The sequence below is a fragment of the Gobius niger genome (assembly GCF_951799975.1).
Source record: "Gobius niger genome assembly, chromosome: 17".
Taxonomy (NCBI): domain Eukaryota; kingdom Metazoa; phylum Chordata; class Actinopteri; order Gobiiformes; family Gobiidae; genus Gobius; species Gobius niger.
The window spans coordinates 14,700,791-14,718,505 of record NC_136868.1 but is presented as its reverse complement, the minus strand read 5'-3'; the positions used below and the strand labels follow the sequence as shown (position 1 = coordinate 14,718,505).

General features: G+C 40.8%; 2 protein-coding genes across 3 annotated transcripts; both read left to right on the top strand.

Moving 5' to 3' along the window:
* Window positions 1–1,191: 1,191 nt before the first annotated feature.
* Window positions 1,192–1,512, top strand: LOC306977386 (regenerating islet-derived protein 3-gamma-like; the record flags this gene model as incomplete). Its single annotated transcript, XM_079575687.1, has 1 exon — window positions 1,192–1,512. One exon carries the CDS (start codon window positions 1,192–1,194, stop codon window positions 1,510–1,512), a length of 321 nt encoding a protein of 106 aa, XP_079431813.1.
* Window positions 1,513–5,646: 4,134 nt separating this feature from the next.
* On the top strand, window positions 5,647–17,489 carry uap1 (UDP-N-acetylglucosamine pyrophosphorylase 1). Of its 2 annotated transcripts, XM_079575335.1 has the most exons (10): window positions 5,647–5,941; window positions 6,733–6,937; window positions 7,226–7,401; window positions 7,479–7,651; window positions 10,794–10,987; window positions 12,212–12,352; window positions 13,496–13,684; window positions 14,044–14,085; window positions 15,109–15,175; window positions 16,965–17,489. In XM_079575335.1, the coding sequence occupies exons 1-10, from the start codon at window positions 5,659–5,661 to the stop codon at window positions 17,055–17,057; spliced, it is 1,563 nt and encodes a 520-aa protein (XP_079431461.1). In that variant the 5' UTR covers window positions 5,647–5,658; the 3' UTR covers window positions 17,058–17,489. The 2 variants fall into 2 exon arrangements, with proteins under 2 accessions (XP_079431461.1, XP_079431462.1); XM_079575336.1 differs by lacking the exon at window positions 14,044–14,085 and having other exon boundaries at window positions 16,965–17,488.
* Window positions 17,490–17,715: the final 226 nt, after the last annotated feature.

Below are 17,715 nucleotides of genomic sequence, written 5' to 3'. Positions count from 1 at the left end.
CACAACCCCACAGCTCATCCTTGGCTCCCAGGGGGTCACCTCCACGTTCAAGATTCCTGCCAAAATACCAAAGATTCAGTATTAGCAAATCTAAATATTGTGTAATCATATGTGAAGTCCAGCAGGGATGAGTTCACACAGAGAAGTTGCCTAAAGGTATTCAAAAGTACCTAAGGAAACAGCTTCTTCAATGTAAAACTCTTTTGCTTTGAGGACATGATGGTTTGGATAAAAGGACAAACAAGAGAGGTTTTTTAAAATTGTGCTCCTGTGTGTAAAGTTCAGACTCACTCTCATTTCAGCACTCAAATGGCTTCCAATACAAATCATTTCTTGGTAGTTAGCAGTTGTTGATTATTTAAAATCCACATTCACCTCTGTCTCAACATAAGAGTTCAGGCCTTTTGTATGATCACAAAATGAAAACTGATTAGCTTCCTCCTTGTTCATTCAGTTTATATGCTATACGTTAGGCCTATGAACAAAAACATTTCAATTCATTGATTATAACCTAAAAGTATTTTAAAAAGAATGAAAAACACAGAACCAATGTGCAGGTTGTTGATTCAAACTACCTATTTACATTCATGCAAAAAGCCATTGTATGAAAACATGTTGGCAGGCCTATTAACAGTGTATACGTCATAATTGTTGATTCTAATTTACATTCTCGTAAAAAGCCATTGTGTGATAAGACTCTGGCACCGAGCTTTGACCTCACTTCAACCATCTTCCCTCCGCTCAGTCGGTGTCTCACGCAGGATGGAGCTCACCATTCTCACTCTTCTTTTTTTCAGTGTCAGTGTGAGCTGTTTGCCTCCAAAACACATCTACGTCCCAGAATCAATGCCTTGGGAAACAGCTCAAGCGAACTGCAGGAGACTGTACACTGACCTCTCCCCTATCCAGAGCGCAGAAGAGGACGCAGCCTTCAAGCAATCTGGTGGAGAGTACAGCCATGCCTGGATTGGACTTTATAGAGACGAGGGCACAGCTCGTTGGATGTGGTCAGGGGCAGGTTTGGCCAACTACAGCAATATTTTCCCAACATACTTACACACAAGCTATTATTACTATCATTATTATTATTATAAATATGGTGTGTGGACAATGAATGGACATTGGAGGGTTGCCAGTAAAAGACACATCTATCCCTCCTTTTGTTTCAATCTCATGGTCATTGATCAGAGGATGTCGTGGGATGATGCGCTGATGTACTGCAGAGAACAACACACTGAACTCACCAGCCTGCTTTCTGGAACGGAAACCCAGCTGGCCCTCAGTGAGCTGAAGTCTGACAACGTCTCTGAACGAGTGTGGATTGGCCTGAGGTTTCTGGTGGACCAGTGGATGTGGGTGAGCGGAGAGTCCCTGAACTACACGGCCTGGGCTCACAATGGGGACTTCATGGACCGGCACTGTCCACAAAGGGGACGCTGCGGAGCTCTGAATAAGGAGGGGGTCTGGGAGGACTGGAATTGCGATGAGAAACTGAACTTTATCTGCCACTGAGAAAACAAAATGTGTGAAGTTAAATATTGTTTAAGCTAGAGTCGATTTAGGTATTGTTTGCCTTGTTGGTTTTGATGACACTGTAGAGTAGCTTTTAGCTTTAGTTCCCTTTGGGGGCACCTAATTGTGAACTCTTTGTTTCTCAATTTGCCAATGTTGCTTTCACATGTGGATATGCCACTAATATTTTGTTCATGAGGCCTATCTGACACAAATCGGACATACCATCGATGTTTTGCATTGTTTTCCATCTATTATCTTATTTTGGGGTCGCCATAGTAACAGTAGACCTATGAGCATTAAAGTGCATATGACAGGTTTTAATCCTTTTGAAAAATATGACTTGTTTTGAAGGATACCGACAGTTCATCAGTTGCTAATTTTTTTTTTTTGAAGCAGCAATTTTAATTAAAAAATGTAGGGTAGAAAAGTTTTTTTATTTGTAAGCTTCTGACAGGAAGTGACATAGAAAGACGTGAAGTTCAATACGTTTACTAAGTGATGATGTCGTCACTCCACTTCCGGGTCCAGCAGAACTTTAGCCCTATTCACTATAATGGGATTTAGCTGAATTTAACCTGCGGTTGGGCCAACTCCAAGGTTCTTTTTAAACATCTGATACACAGAAATATTACGTTTACTCTGGATTTTCTTTATTATTGCTTTTCTGACATTAATTATCTTTGTTTTTTTCAATACACAATGAAGACTTATTTGAAATTTAACATTATGTTAATTTTGCCTGGAGAAATGGTGAAGTATATGATTCTAATAAAGAGTAAAACTGTTTTTGGCCTTTTATCTGTCGTTATTTCAACATGAGATTCAGATAAAGTTGCAGTTTTTGTTGTGTTTATCAGTGGGACTCTCAACAGTTTGGACCCGGAAGAAGCTTATTTTTGTGTGTGATGTCAAACTTAAAGCAACACTAACTTCTTTACCTTAATAAATCCTTTCCGTAGTCCCTATGGGGGTAATACAAGTGTTAATGTGATGATTGGAGGGTCTTTCATCTCCCCCTGGTGTCTCTGGCCAGAAAATCACAATTGCAACTTGACTGCCACCGGACCGGAGTCACCAATACACAATAATAGAATCACGAAGAAGAAGCTAACAGGCTAATGGGCAAAGCTAACTGTGGGCTAGCGCCACTTAAACAGTATTTACAGCTAAGTTTGAGTGAAAAAAATGTTTAAAATTGTTTGCCTTCATCTATGTGTGTCCAATAAGGAACTGAAACCATGCAGAAGAAGAAGAAGAAGAAGAAGATCTTTATTTATATATCCTCACAAACATGGCCAAACTAAAGAAAGCTGGGTAAAATCTTAGCAAAATCTTAAATATAATTGTGTTAACTATATTTTAGCAAAAAATGTGTTGAATGTGTCATATGCTTTAAAATCTCTGAATACCCGGTTGTAAAAAAACAAACAACAAACTTGCATTTCACCCCTTTAAAAATGTGGAGTGTTACATTAGGAATGTTAGGAATGAGTTTGGACCACTAACAGAATGAGTTGAATCACAACTTTTACACTTTAAAGTTGAAACTCTCCCACTTTCCTTTTTGGGAGAGTTTCCACATGATACACTGTGTGGAGTTGTTTATTGTGTCACTCGTGCATGTTTGAGTCTCAACATGCGTGAGAAGCAATTGGCCCGGTGCCATCTTTGCCAGGGAAGTGTTCTCTTGGACTGGCTTCAGATTTGACACACCTTAATAATCAGATCATTTAATTGCTCAATTTGCATCAATAACTATGTTGACTGGCTGCTTTTAGCGGGTGAATCAGACCATGTGCGCTTTACAGTAGCAATGGTGTTGTGTGTGAACAGAAGTAAGTGTTTTCCTGGCATTATTATTAGACAGGCCCAAAACATGAAGTAGGCAACCAATGCTCTGATAGTGAGACTGAGTGACACATATAGGAGTGCAGCCGTGCATTTGTAAGAGAACATTTAAAAACTTACCCTCTGCCTTAACCGAGCACATTTTCTCAGAGTTCAGCTTTACCCAAATCTAAAATCCGCTCGACTTACAGCCTATGGGCCTTTACTGTACGCCTCATTTGAAAGCTGAGGCCGCATTGTTACCGAGGCCTCACTTTTTTTGTCACATTTTTGTCATAATTTTTTGTCACAGTTTTTGGAACTGTTCTCATGCATTTTTGAAACTTTTTCTTCCGATTTTGTTGCTTTTTTTTGTCAAGCTTGTGTTGCTTTTTTGTCATGTTTTTGTTGCCTTTTTGTCACGATTTTGTTGCTTTTTTGTCACGATTTTGTTGCTTTTTTGTCACGATTTTGTTGCTTTTTTGTCACGATTTTGTTGCTTTTCTGTCACGATTTTGTTGCTTTTCTGTCACGATTTTGTTGCTTTTCTGTCACGATTTTGTTGCTTTTTTGTCACGATTTTGTTGCTTTTTTGTCACGATTTTGTTGCTTTTTTGTCACGATTTTGTTGCTTTTCTGTCACGATTTTGTTGCTTTTCTGTCACGATTTTGTTGCTTTTCTGTCACGATTTTGTTGCTTTTTTGTCGCGATTTTGTTGCTTTTCTGTCACGATTTTGTTGCTTTTCTGTCACGATTTTGTTGCTTTTTTGTCACGATTTTGTTGCTTTTTTGTCACGATTTTGTTGCTTTTTTGTCATGATTTTGTTGCTTTTTGTCACGATTTTGTTGCTTTTCTGTCACGATTTTGTTGCTTTTTTGTCACGATTTTGTTGCTTTTCTGTCACGATTTTGTTGCTTTTTTGTCACGATTTTGTTTCTTTTTTGTCACGATTTTGTTGCTTTTTGTCACGATTTTGTTGCTTTTCTGTCACGATTTTGTTGCTTTTTGTCACGATTTTGTTGCTTTTCTGTCACGATTTTGTTGCTTTTTTGTCACGATTTTGTTGCTTTTTTGTCATGATTTTGTTGCTTTTTGTCACGATTTTGTTGCTTTTCTGTCACGATTTTGTTGCTTTTTTGTCACGATTTTGTTGCTTTTCTGTCACGATTTTGTTGCTTTTTTGTCACGATTTTGTTGCTTTTTTGTCATGATTTTGTTGCTTTTTGTCACGATTTTGTTGCTTTTTTGTCATGATTTTGTTGCTTTTTGTCACGATTTTGTTGCTTTTCTGTCACGATTTTGTTGCTTTTTTGTCACGATTTTGTTGCTTTTCTGTCACGATTTTGTTGCTTTTCTGTCACGATTTTGTTGCTTTTTTGTCACGATCTTGTTGCGTTTTTGTCAAGATTTTACATTTTTTGTCCTTTTTTTTGTTGCTTCCCCCCCCCCCCCCCCACACACACCTTTTTGTTGCTTTTTTGTTCCTCCATCCACCATCCATCCTCATTTACGTCTCTATTTTGGCGCTTATTTTCAAACTAGAGTCGATCTTGGTTCAGGTGGGAGTTATGATTCTCGCGTATTCAGTTATCGTTGATAAGGATTTTCCGAAGTTTCCCTGAACGCCTCACGAAGCGCCACGTCAAATGTGACGTACAGGAGGTGTTGTCCGGGTTCAGCGGCGGCGCAACCAGCCCAACAATCCCCTGGCATTTATGTTCTTCACAGACCATAAGGACCTCTCTGAAAGGTGAGCAGCAAATAACACATTCGCTTTGAGTTAGCACCGCCTGTGAGGAAGCCTTTTTAGCCGGTGATTTAGCTCGGTTCCTGCTGATCACCCGGTAGGTAGTGGCTGGACAGTGTGGAGTCTTTCGTGGTGCTGAAATGCTCACAAGTTGTATTGTCTGGCTTTATTGCAGGCTGGTAATAGATTTGTCTGAATTCCAAGCAATTTTTATTTTTATTTTGAATGCCTGTTTTATATTTATACCCCCATTGACGGAACAACCCTGAGTGTCCCCAGACTCCACATTGAACTTTCAACCCCTCATTCAATGCACCATCGTATATCCAGCATTTGCACGTCAGAGAAAATGTATTCAAGGCAGTGCCCAGTCAGTGTGTTTTGCAAAATATATGGGCGTTGGATTAAACTTAAGATCAATTGCTCCTCCTGTTGTGGTTGCATATTTGGGTGGACCTCTGGACTTGCTCAGCCTGTCCTCTTTTATTGTTCCTCTTCCGTCTCTTTAATAGTCATTTCTGAATCATCTCTCTCTCAGGTTGGACGCGTCTCATAGTTCTGTTCATCATGGACCCAAACAGCAGTGGTGTTGCTCAGAGGTTGGCTGAGGCGGGTCAGTCTCACCTCCAGCAGTTCTGGGATGAGCTGAGCCCCGAGGAGAAAGATGAGTTAAGCCTTGACCTGCAGGGAATGGACTTTAAAGAGATCAATTGTTTCTTTAAAAGTGCCATGGAGATGTCCAGCAGCAGCAAACACGAGAAGATGGATGCCCGGATGGAGCCTGTTCCTCGGGACGTTCTCGGGAGCGTGACCAGAGACCGCGACAGCCTCCAAGAGTGGGAGGCAGCAGGTGCGGCACTACATGTTCTCCTCTCAAACATTGACACAAAGTGTTTTCATCAGTAACTTTTAATTCTTAATACCTTGTAACAATACAGAGTAACTTAACGCCATGTAAAAAGCTCCTAAGCGCAGCAGCACACAAAGAACCGGAAGACGCAGCTTAAAACAAAACCATATGTTTTGCCCTTTTGCAAACTTTTGCGCAAGTTTTCTCAGTGTGGGTCCTGCTCATTTGGTAACATTTGGAGTTTGTCCCAGGACAGAATGACAGAGGGAGAAACATCTGGTTTTGCTTTGGGCTTGACGTAAAAAGAGCAGCTCATTGACCCTCACTCATGAGGTCACTTGCAGACTTGAGTCACTGTTTGAGGGTGGGGTTGTGTGTATGGATGTGTTGGTAACTGTGGGACGGCAGACAAAGTCTTTGGGAGCACATTGGTGAAGAGCCTGGGGATTTCCTACGTTACTAGAGGTTGTCACGTACTTCATGTGAGTTCCTGTATGCTGTAAGCTCACTGGACTATAATAAAACGCAATAAAAACAGACAAATACAACTCATTTATCAGGTGACATTGTAAAAAAAAAAAAAAAAACGTCATATATGCTCACAATGCCAGTGCCCTAGTAAAAAGCATTAATCCACTGTACATCTGCTGCAGCTTGTAATCTATCAGACATGTCTCTGTGAAAACTACCTGAAGTGTTAAGATACTGCTCTAATCCAAACAAGTGCAGTAAACTCAGAGATGGCACTTCCTACGCTTGGTCTTGTAAATAAAGCATGTTTGCTTCTTCAGGTCTGCAGTGCATCTCCCAGAACAAAGTGGCTGCTCTCCTGCTGGCTGGAGGCCAAGGGACCAGGCTGGGGGTCTCCTACCCCAAAGGCATGTACGACGTGGGGCTGCCGTCTCACAAAACCCTCTTTCAGATCCAGGCTGAACGCATTGTGAAGTTACAAGAGCTGGCTGAGAAAAAGTACAAGTCAAAGTGCAGTATACCATGGTACGTCTGTGATTATTTGAGTAGCAGTGTGGTGTGTAGTGCTAAAACGTTACACCAAATTGAGATGATGCTAAATCTAAATGAGATGACAGGAACATCGATACATACATGAATCCTTAAAACTCATAGATTTAATAGTAGTAGTGGCATGACTGGGGGCGAAGACTTTTGATGAAGAGCAAATAAAAATGTCTGTCATCTTTTCAGTGTAATTTGCGTAAACTGTACAAACCGGGACACTTCTTTATGTTCATACTTTATTATTGTTTTTTCATGTGTTGCCTCCAGGTATATCATGACCAGCGGCAGGACAATGGAGTCTACGAAGGACTTCTTCTCACGTCATAATTACTTTGGCTTGGACCAGAAAAACGTCATCTTCTTTCAGCAGGGCATGCTACCTGCTATGGACTACAGCGGCAAAATCATCCTGGAAAGCAAAGGCAAAGTCTCCATGGCGCCTGGTAAACTCAAATCTCAAACCTTGTGTCGATTTGTATTGTCCTGTGTTTTACAATCGTTACATTTGTTTGTGGTTTAGATGGAAACGGAGGCCTGTATCGTGCTCTGGGAGGACAGGGCATTCTTCAGGACATGCTGCAGAGGGGCATTGAGTGCATACATGTCTACTGTGTGGACAATATTCTCGTTAAAGTGGCCGACCCCGCCTTTATTGGCTTCTGTGTGCAGAAGGGAGCAGACTGTGGAGCCAAGGTAACTGCTTACTACTCAATGTTTCGATTATCGCTACTGTACGACGGCAGTGCTGTAGTCGTTGCCTGGCACTGTGTTCAAAGGTTAACGCACTTGAAGGTCTCAGGTTCAGTTCCTGGACCGGGTGGGGCCTTTCTATGTTGAGTCTCCTATGGTCCTTCTGTGTCTGCATAGGCTTCCTCCAGTTTCCCTCACCTCTGCAAACTACAAACATTTACTCCAGGACAGAACACCACTGGTTCACTTGGTTTAAACCACATCAAATCAGTGCGATGTTAAACCTAATGGAAATTTCACATATATTTTTTTACTATTTTAAATATTATTTTGGCTATTGTTACTCTATGGACGTTACCTTTTATCAACAAGATGGCTGATTTTCACAGCGCTCATTTAATATAACATTTGATCCCCCGCTCAGAATACACTATACAGATATACTTGGACATATACTTTACACACCTTTTCCTTCCTAAACAAACAATCATCATGTTTGACACGACCTGCACTAACCGTATTCTTTGGAATTTCAAAAACATAAGGGTAAAAAAAAGTTTTCTGACTGAGGTAATATACTTTCAAACATCCGCATACAATGTTGTGTGATGACGTATGAGGAATGGAGGACAAGGAAATGCAAGAGAAAGGGAAATGTTTAAGATGGTTTGGGTTATGAAACATGTACCTTGTACTACTTTGTGCTTATTCATTCTATTATAGTAAAAAAAAAAGGTTCTTTGTTTCCTCATTTATGAAACTGTATCATACGTAAATTGATGAGCAACATGATTGGGCAACAGAACATCTGACGCATATGAGATTCATTCCACAAACTCAACGGTCGACTAAACAGAAAAGCATCATCAGAATTCAGTCATACGAGGCTTACAATATTGTTGCCTTGTAAAGCCTAGTTTAGTTTTTAAGTTCTTTTGTTCCAGGAAGTCTTAAGGTAATTGCCAGTGATTAGTATCGTGTGTGTTTATAGAGGCCTAAATCTGGCTTGGCCAGTTTATTGCTGCCTGACACGCCAAACTATTCTCCTGTTTTTTAACTGGACACTTTCTATCGAGTATATTCAAACATAAAGAGAAAGAAGTTTTGTTTGGCCAAGTTTATTGTTGAGGTTTACGCTCTGGCATTGACTTCCTTGCAGTCCCAGACATGGACCACTAGGGGAAGCTGTAGAACCGCTGCAACTGCATGACTGCAAGTGAATCCATTTACACTGTTAGACAAATGGACCAATATAAGGCCAATATAACTCTATGGGAGAAACAGTTTTTGTAAGAAATCTCCACAGCGAAAATGAACAATTGATTTTCCTCATCATTTACATCAGTTCATATGTGCTGACAGCGAAGACAATGCACTTTGAGACAGTCAATGCTGGGAGAATCCACATGGAACAAAAACTGAGATATAAACCAAAAACTAAGACAAAAAAATCTGCAATTCACCAGTTACCATAGTTACCACCATGGAATTTTCATTTGCGCTCCACCTCAGTTTTAAACTATGGGCTTTTTAAAATGTTGAGATGTCACGTGAACTTAACCTATTTAACAAATGATCAGGCAGGACACCCTGATTTAAAAGTAGTTAATCACATACACCCTGCATGTCTTATCTTTCAATTGATAAGTAGTAGGTAATCCTCCTAATGTCACTCCCATCAATGGAAACTGCTCTTTCTCATGACAATTTCTAAAAACAACAGTAGTTCTTTTGAGTATAAATAGGCTATAATTTCTATTGCTGATTATTCTGAAGATGCCAATTTCCAATGTATAGTGGGACCTAACTCTAAAGAAAGTTACCTGACATTCCCAGGTCATAGAAATTAGAAAGTATTGGTTTTGCTTGCCTTCATTAACCCTATGAACATTATCATTTCATTTTATTGGTCCTGATAATGAGTAATGCAGCATAGGTAGTATCAGTACCATAAATCAAGTGTTGTAAAGTACTGTTGCCACAAAACAAAGTGAAAGATACTCGGCCTTACGTATATTACATGAAACTCTTCTTTCAACTGTTTGTCTTTTATCGCAGTCTTTTGCAGATCTCTCCACAGCATTTGTATCTCTTTCATAACAGTGCTTTACCCCAAATCCTTTGTTGAAAACCGCCTGCGTCTTGGCATGTTATTTCCATACTGCACTCGATCATAGCGGTGTGTACTTTCCACACGACAGAGATCAGAGTCCGATGTGAAGCTGCGTGGAGCTGGATAGTTTGGGCCCAACTGCTGTTTGACATTTTGAGTTTTTGTGGTGAAGCGGAGATGGATGAGAGTCCCCACCCTCCGTCATAAATTACAAACCGCTCTAAAGCTTCAGTTCATGTGGCTTCAGCCCTGCCCCCGCCCTGCACTCCTGCCCCTATCCCCCCCCCCCCCCCCCAGCTCTGCACTCCTTCCCCCTCATCTCAGCTCCACTCTGTCATTAGGAGGCAGCACATGGGGAGAGGGCTTTCACTGCGCTCTACTGGAAAACACTTTGTTCCTCATTAAACTGGGTTGTCAAACTTACTACCGTATGAATACATATAAACTCTAAGAACGTTTGTTACTGTTTTTTATACGATGGTGAAAACAGAGATTTACTTTAGCCACATATTTCATTTGGTGATTTGCATTGATAGTTGGGACAGAGACACATTACTCTGGAGAAGTAAGTAGCTGTGATAAAAAAAGCATAACAAAGGAACACTATATTTCCTTTTTGCTCTTCTCCAGTTTGGCTTTACCCAAATCTGAAAGCTTCTTGAAAAAACGTCTGGAAATAGCGACAAAAATGAGTTGAAAACGAGGATGAAAATGCAACAAAAAAGCAACACAGATGTGAGAAAAAAATCTAGGAAAAAGTGGCGAAAAATGTATCAAACATAACTAAAAAGCCACAAAAAGGCGACAGAAAAGTGACAAAAAAGTGATGAAAAAAAAATGTCACTGTGAACTTTTAGATTTGGGTAAAGCCGAATTGGATAAAATGCACTTGGTTCAGGTGGGGGTTAAGAGGTTAAACCCGCCCATTGCCAATTGTCCAATCAGAAAGCCCAGATTTACGGTCTATGCCCAACACGCACACTGAGGCGTAGAACTTCCACATTTTGTGACCGGTTTTGCCCTTTTGTGCAGGTGGTGGAGAAGACCAACCCCACGGAGGCGGTGGGCGTGGTGTGTAAAGTGGACGGGCATTATCAGGTGGTGGAGTACAGCGAGATCACTTTGGCCACGGCCCAAAAACGCAGCTCTGATGGACGCCTCATGTTCAACGCTGGAAACGTGGCCAATCACTTCTTCAGCTTCTCCTTCCTCAAAGACATTGTCGAGTAAGCAACTGTAAAAAGTAGTGCTTCAGTGCTCGCAAAGGTTTCAGAAGGTTCTTCAGTAGCTTCAGTAGCTATTAGGGATTGTATCCGGCTCGATGGACCAATATTAGGGATTAAACTTCGTAACGTTCATTGTGTCTACTTGTGTTCTAGTATCACTTTTTAGGTTCGTTTTGCCAGACACTAAGGTTAGAGATGTTAAAGATCTTTTACCTTTACATGTTTCAGCCGCCATCTGCAGGCCGTCATCAGAAGTATCACCGGCGTGCGGTGACGTGTCACTGATCAGCTGTTCTTACTTCCGAGGCGTGACCAGTCTGACGGTCCCAACAGGTCCGACAGACTGGTCACGCCCCCTGCCGCCCGGTGGATTCAGGGCGACAGGGGGCGTAATCTTAATTATCACCGCACGCCGGTGATACTTCTGATGATGGCCTGCAGATGGCAGCTGAAACATGTAAAGGTAAAAGATCTTTAACATCTCTAACCTTAGTGTCTGGCAAAACGAACCTAAAAAGTGACAATATTAGGGATTGTAGGACTCAGGATCACGATTATCTGGAATTCTTCATCCACTCAAAACATCGAATTCGGACACAAAGGGCAGTTTAGGAATTTAGTGTGGCTTTGATATGTTACAAAGGTCTGTTACAAATATCTGGTGATCTGAAAGCACATTGGAATAACTGATTACTACGATTATACACATAACTGAGCACCTAAATCACAACACTTAAATTAGCTTAGCACAGATAACAAAAGAGAGGGTCAGAAACTAATAATTGTGTAAATATAATCTAAAGCCATGCTAAAAATATGAATAACTGTCAAATATATCTTTTTAACCCACCTCTGTCACAGATAACTGACTGTTAACTAACTGCTCAACTCTATATATGGTGCTCCGATTCCTAGAAACCATAAACTCTTCCCACCTGGTCAACTATAATGGAGAATTAACAACAGTAGCCTTCGGAATATGGTTGCTTTGAAGTTCCACTAATGGCATGTCTCGGTAAAGAAAAGTATATTTTCCATTTTGCAGACCAGGGGAAGGTCTGACAGGTGAAAACCATCAAACAACATTGTTCAGATGACTCTTTTGGTTCCTTTACCTCACCTACTTAGTATTGTTTGCCACAGCGGTCACGGCTTTATCCGTGTCTATGATTTCATACTCTCAATCAATACGTCGTTAAAATCGATCTGTATTTAATTTTCCAGGAAGTATGAGCCACAGTTGCAGCACCATGTGGCACAGAAGAAGATCCCATTTGTGGATGAGAAGGGTCAGATCGTCAAACCGGACAAGCCAAATGGGATCAAAATGGAGAAGTTTGTCTTTGATATCTTCCAGTTCGCGAAGTAAGTATATACAGTGTCAAAGAAACTATACGAACCATGCTTGGACATACTCGGGGCTGTGTTCTTTTGGCCGGTCCATTATATTTGTCCTGCCAAAATCTCCACTCGGGACGGGGGCTTTATGAGCTGCTGGTCTCATTAAGTTCCTCCTCTCTGACTTCAGCTCTGAGTCACGTCATTACTAATGCAAGGTCACATCTAATGAAAGTATTCCTGTAATGATCGGCCGATGGAAAATACTAGACTCAGCCAGTTTCTTTTGAGGCTTACTCATTTCTTCATAAAACTGAGACATGAGAGTAGTTGTGTGTCATAATGTGAAGATTGGTGTATGGAGCCATGAGCACTGACTTCAAAAAAGGTGCAGCATTTCAGTGCAGAATTGGATTAACCTACTAAAGACGTGGGGTGCACTGTGGCTTTTGAGTACCAAAGTTATGAGTTTGATCAAGCTAGCGAGTAATTTAATGTGCTATATGACAACAAGAACAGAAACTTATTTTTTCACTTTTTAAATGTTTGGTGCAGCCCTGTGACTTTAAATTTCCCATGGTGAACGACAGTGAGTGGTGTAAGTTCTTTTGCCCCATGAGCAACTGGTGAGACTTAAGTTGGTCACGAAGGAGTAAGCGAAAGGAGATCAGTGATAGAAAGAATTTGCTTCTTGTACATTAGTTGTATCCCTCGGAATAAATGTGAGACTTTTATATTGCTGGACTTTCACAATAGATATAGACTTTTACCTACAATGCTTTTGACAACTCTTATCCAGGGGGACTCATTATGGTGCTTGTGGCTTTTAACATCCTAACCCCCACCTACACAAGTAAATTTCCTCTAGTTATTATCCAGGTATCCAGGAATTACACAGATGAGGGGTCACAAAATTATTGGTTTGACATATTTGTTGCTACTGAGCTGCTACTACTTTCCCCCTGTTGTTTTATTTTTATTTAATTAAACACTACAGGATTAAAGAATGAAAGAATGAAGAATGGCAGGAAGAAATGTCTGTTGAGTATTATTTACGTGTATTTGCTGTATTGGCTTACTATGCAACTGCAGTGATCGACTTCCTTCTTTGTCTGCACCTAGCAGACTTATCATGGATAACTTGTACCTGTGCCTTCTGTCTCTCTCCAGAACGTTCGTAGTGTACGAGGTGCTGAGGGAGGATGAGTTCTCTCCACTGAAGAATGCGGACCGCCAGGACGGTAAAGACACGCCCTCCACGGCCCGGCATGCACTCATGTCCCTGCACCACCGCTGGGTCCTCAACGCGGGGGGACATTTCATAGACGAGAACGGCAGACGAGTCCCAGCCATCCCCAGGTAAAAACGACTACATTTAACGGTTCCCGACATTTTACCCCAAACATTAACCCCCATCTTTGATATATGTTGTAACCATTTAGCTGTGAACAAAAAGCGATGTTTCAAGTGTAAAAAAGCACGAGGAATGGAAGTGCATGGACCTCTGCTAAGGCGCTGGTCCCATCTCGCATTGGTCAAGATACAGTGCCTAGAGACTCTTAGATCTTGTAGTTCAGGGGTGTCTGAACAAAAATTTAAATCCATCAAAGTAGGAAACATTTGTGCAAAGCTTCACTAAACTTTCATTAAGATGATTTTATTAGGTATTTATTTCCTCCACACCTCACTCACGGTTGTGTCCCATAAAATGTTTCCAGAGACGGCGCAGCAGGCAGTGTGACTGTCGATGTCAACAGAAAGTAATTATCCTGATGTGGTACTCAGTGCATGGTGACGGGGCTGGCTCTCTCTCGCTGCTGCTCAACTTAGTGACTTTCTTCATGTCCTGCTCTGGACAAGAAAACACTCCTGCTTTTGCAGCTGTTTTCTTGTTTGGGAATGAGTTTCAATGAAGGAAAAGAAGGAAAATATAAAATCTGTGCAATCCTCATGTACAGCTATAATGACCTGGTGCTATCAGACAGATGATGTAATGCATGCTGGGTAATGGGGACATATATTTCATCCCTCTGTGTAGGATATTGCTGAAAAGTCACACACATTATTTGGTAACACACTGATTTATTAAAGGCTCTATACCTGATTTTTTTTAAGGAATATGTTAGTTGTGATCCAAACTCATTCCTAACTTTTCTAAAGCATTTGTAAAATCCTCACTCATCACAGGGACGAGTTTATCGGCACATTTCACAACCATTTTTCAGGGTCATTGTCACTGAAATGACCCTGCAATATCATGAACTCACCTGCAAGTTCATGAAATTGATGCCATTGTTGTGCTTTTCTCACAAATGCCCGAGTTTACAATATACTAAAGGAGGACAAAACTAAATTTGTTCCACTGCAAGAAAAAAAAAATCAGGTATAGTGCCTTTAAGCATTTGTTGACTGTTGAATTGAATGAACTTTTCTGCAATATCAAGAGACATTGATGTAGAGCCTGAAGCCTGTACATGTCCTGTGCTTGCTCGCTTGCTTCCAAACATCCTCTGCTAATAATTCCCATTCTTCACGTGATGCAGATCGTGGAGCAGAGAAACTTGATTGTCTTTAATTTGTATCTGGAACTAAACACAATGAGTGACTTGAATCTGGTCATTCATCTGTTTTCTTCTGGAAAACGAGACTAAATCAGTGTTGGAGACTTTCTAATCAAACGCGGCTGTGGCCAGGATTTACAGCTCCTCCTCCACTTTCATCCGACTTTAATTTAAGAGCTGTTTTCTGACACGTTTTGACTTTGTTCTTTTTGAAAAACGCAGCCTGAAGGACGGCACTGATCTGCCAATCAAATGTGAGATCTCCCCACTGGTGTCCTACGGAGGAGAGGTGAGATCTATTACATTCAGCGATGTGAGGTGGCTGCAGGTTGTTGTGTTTTGATTTGTAAGTTCATCTTAAAATGAGAAATGCAGGTCACACATGCTGCGCAGAAAGTCATTGTATTTTCTTTGAGACGCCAGTCAAGATTTTTGTTTTAAAGTAAAGATTAATTAAATGTAAGTTTCGTGAGACTGTGTAGGAAGTAAATATGTTTAAGTATTCACAAAGCATGATGTAGAAATCGGTTTTGTTTTTTGGTTCTGGAGTTAAGTATCCAATCAGAAAGCAGAACGAACCCAACACTTAAGGTTGCCAGGTCCTTACGGCTTAATTCAGCTCGGAAACTAGCCTAAGGGGATTCTCTCTAACTTCCACAATAACAGCATAAATCAAATCCTTACTAGGACTAGGACAGAGACTAGGACACTCAATTCTGGAGAATCTTCCTAATGTGGAATGACATACCCGTACTCACTTAGTGTCTCATAGGCAGCTTTAGACAATCAAAGTTCAGTTGTAGTGCCTTTTTTAACCACTAGGAGTGCATCTTTCAGTTAGTACCTTGTAACTGAGCTGCAATAAAGTTTAAGGAACGGGCCACTGTTTTTTTCCATACTGAGATATGTTCTTACCTAAACTTAGGTAAGAACTGCGAGGTTACTGACTCGCACAAATAGCTCATATTACTCCCATTCTGAAAGCCCTTCACTGGCTTCCAGTCAGTTTTCGTTTCCATTTTAAAGGTCTGGTGTTGACCTTCAGAGCCTTGCATGGTCAGGCTCCCTCCTACATTAGAGACTTGTTGTGTCCGTATACCCCCTCTCGGAAGCTGAGGTCTCAGGATCAGAACCTTCTCATGGTCCCTCGTACTCGTTTTAAGACCAGAGGAGATCGCTCCTTCCAGGTGGTCGCGCCGACGCTCTGGAACGATCTTCCGCTTTCCTTGCGCTTACTTGATTGTGTTGATGTTTTTAAGAGGAAACTGAAAACCTACTTGTTTCAGAAAGCGTTTTAAATTCCAGTGGAATAAGGGTTGTTTCATGACTACTTTTTCTGTGACTGTAAATGTAAATGTACTTTGTATTTCTATTTTGTATTATTGTGAAGCACTTTGTGACTTTTGTCTGTGAAAGGTGCTATGTAAATAAACATTACTTACTTACTTACTTACTTACTAGACGAGTTGATGCGTAATTGTCTGGTCTTTACGCGTGCGCTCAGTCACACAAAAAGACTAAAGATGTTGTTAGCATTTAGCCTCTCCTCCTCTCCTTTATGGGGCGGGGTGAAGCTAGAAGCGACCAAGCTCTTCCATGTTTCCCCTATTTAAACACGGTTATGTGAGTAGTTACATGATCCAAGTATAGCGGATAAAAAGGGGTACTATATTAGGAGAGGAGAGGCTAAATGCTAACATCTTTGGTCTTTGGTCTCCCTGGACTGAGCGCACGTGTAAAGATCAGACAGGTACGCATCAACTCGTCTAAGCTCAGGTAACAACAAAAACGGTGGCCCGCTCCTTTTAAGCACAGCATAACAAAATTTACAGAAAGCATCTAGTCACCTAAAATAAGTCAATATGTTACTATTTTATAATTGAAAAATAAGTTAATAATTCAGTCCTCTTCTGAAAGCATACTGCAGTTTGAAGATTGAATAATAAATCAATATGGTAATCATTGTGACAGGCCTAATTTTGAATTTGAAATGGCAAATTGAACTCCCATCCCTAATAATTGGTGTGAAGTTGCCTTGTTGCTCATTTGACAGTGAAACCTTTGCTTTGTCTTTGAAGGGTCTTGAGGATTTGGTGAGAGGGAGAGAGTTTCGTCCCACGCTGATGATCGACGAGAGCGGCGTGCACGAACTGGTGAAGAATGGAGTCTAAAATATGCAGGAACAACTTGGACAAACTGTGATCTCAATACTGCCTGTGCAATAACACTGTCGTATATGCAGCATGTGTTTGGAACAAATCTGAATGAGAAAAATGAAGTTTACCTTTCAGCTTTATATGTCCGTACTTCCAGTTGTTTGAGGCACTTGAACGCTTCGACAAGAAGGATCTTCTTCAGGTGCATCTATTTATTTTGCCTACAAAAGTTATTTTTGTATTGCTACTTGCTTTATAGGTGGGCAGCACCATCTAGTGATTTGTCTTTTTTATAGTCGACATTGAACTGATATGGAGGAATCATAGAGGTAGATTTACGGCATGTAATCTAGATACATGGTACGGTGTGGGGGGTATTTATAATGACAGCTTCTTGTACTTATGATGAAGAACAGATCGAGCTCAGCTTTAAAAGATCATCATTTATATCAACTTTAATAAATAAACCTTTTATCTTAACCACTTGTTTTGTGCTTTCTATTGCATACACTGATTAGGCATAGCATTGTTTCTTTAATGGGACTATATGCAAGTTGGCCATTTTCATGCTCACTACTGCCACCTCAGGTCTTATCCGTAACTGCAGTCTCTATATTAAGCTTGTGCATGACGGCACTTTGGACCCGAGTTAACACCTTTTTGAGAGACAGTG

Bases quoted from the DNA above. Each gene is read 5' to 3' on its own strand.
- uap1 (XM_079575335.1), top strand. From the start codon at position 5,659: ATGGACCCAAACAGCAGTGGTGTTGCTCAGAGGTTGGCTGAGGCGGGT. The intron at 7,652-10,793 runs GTAACTGCTTAC...CCTTTTGTGCAG, and splicing joins GAGCAGACTGTGGAGCCAAG to GTGGTGGAGAAGACCAACCC. The intron at 12,353-13,495 runs GTAAGTATATAC...GTCTCTCTCCAG, and splicing joins GATATCTTCCAGTTCGCGAA to AACGTTCGTAGTGTACGAGG.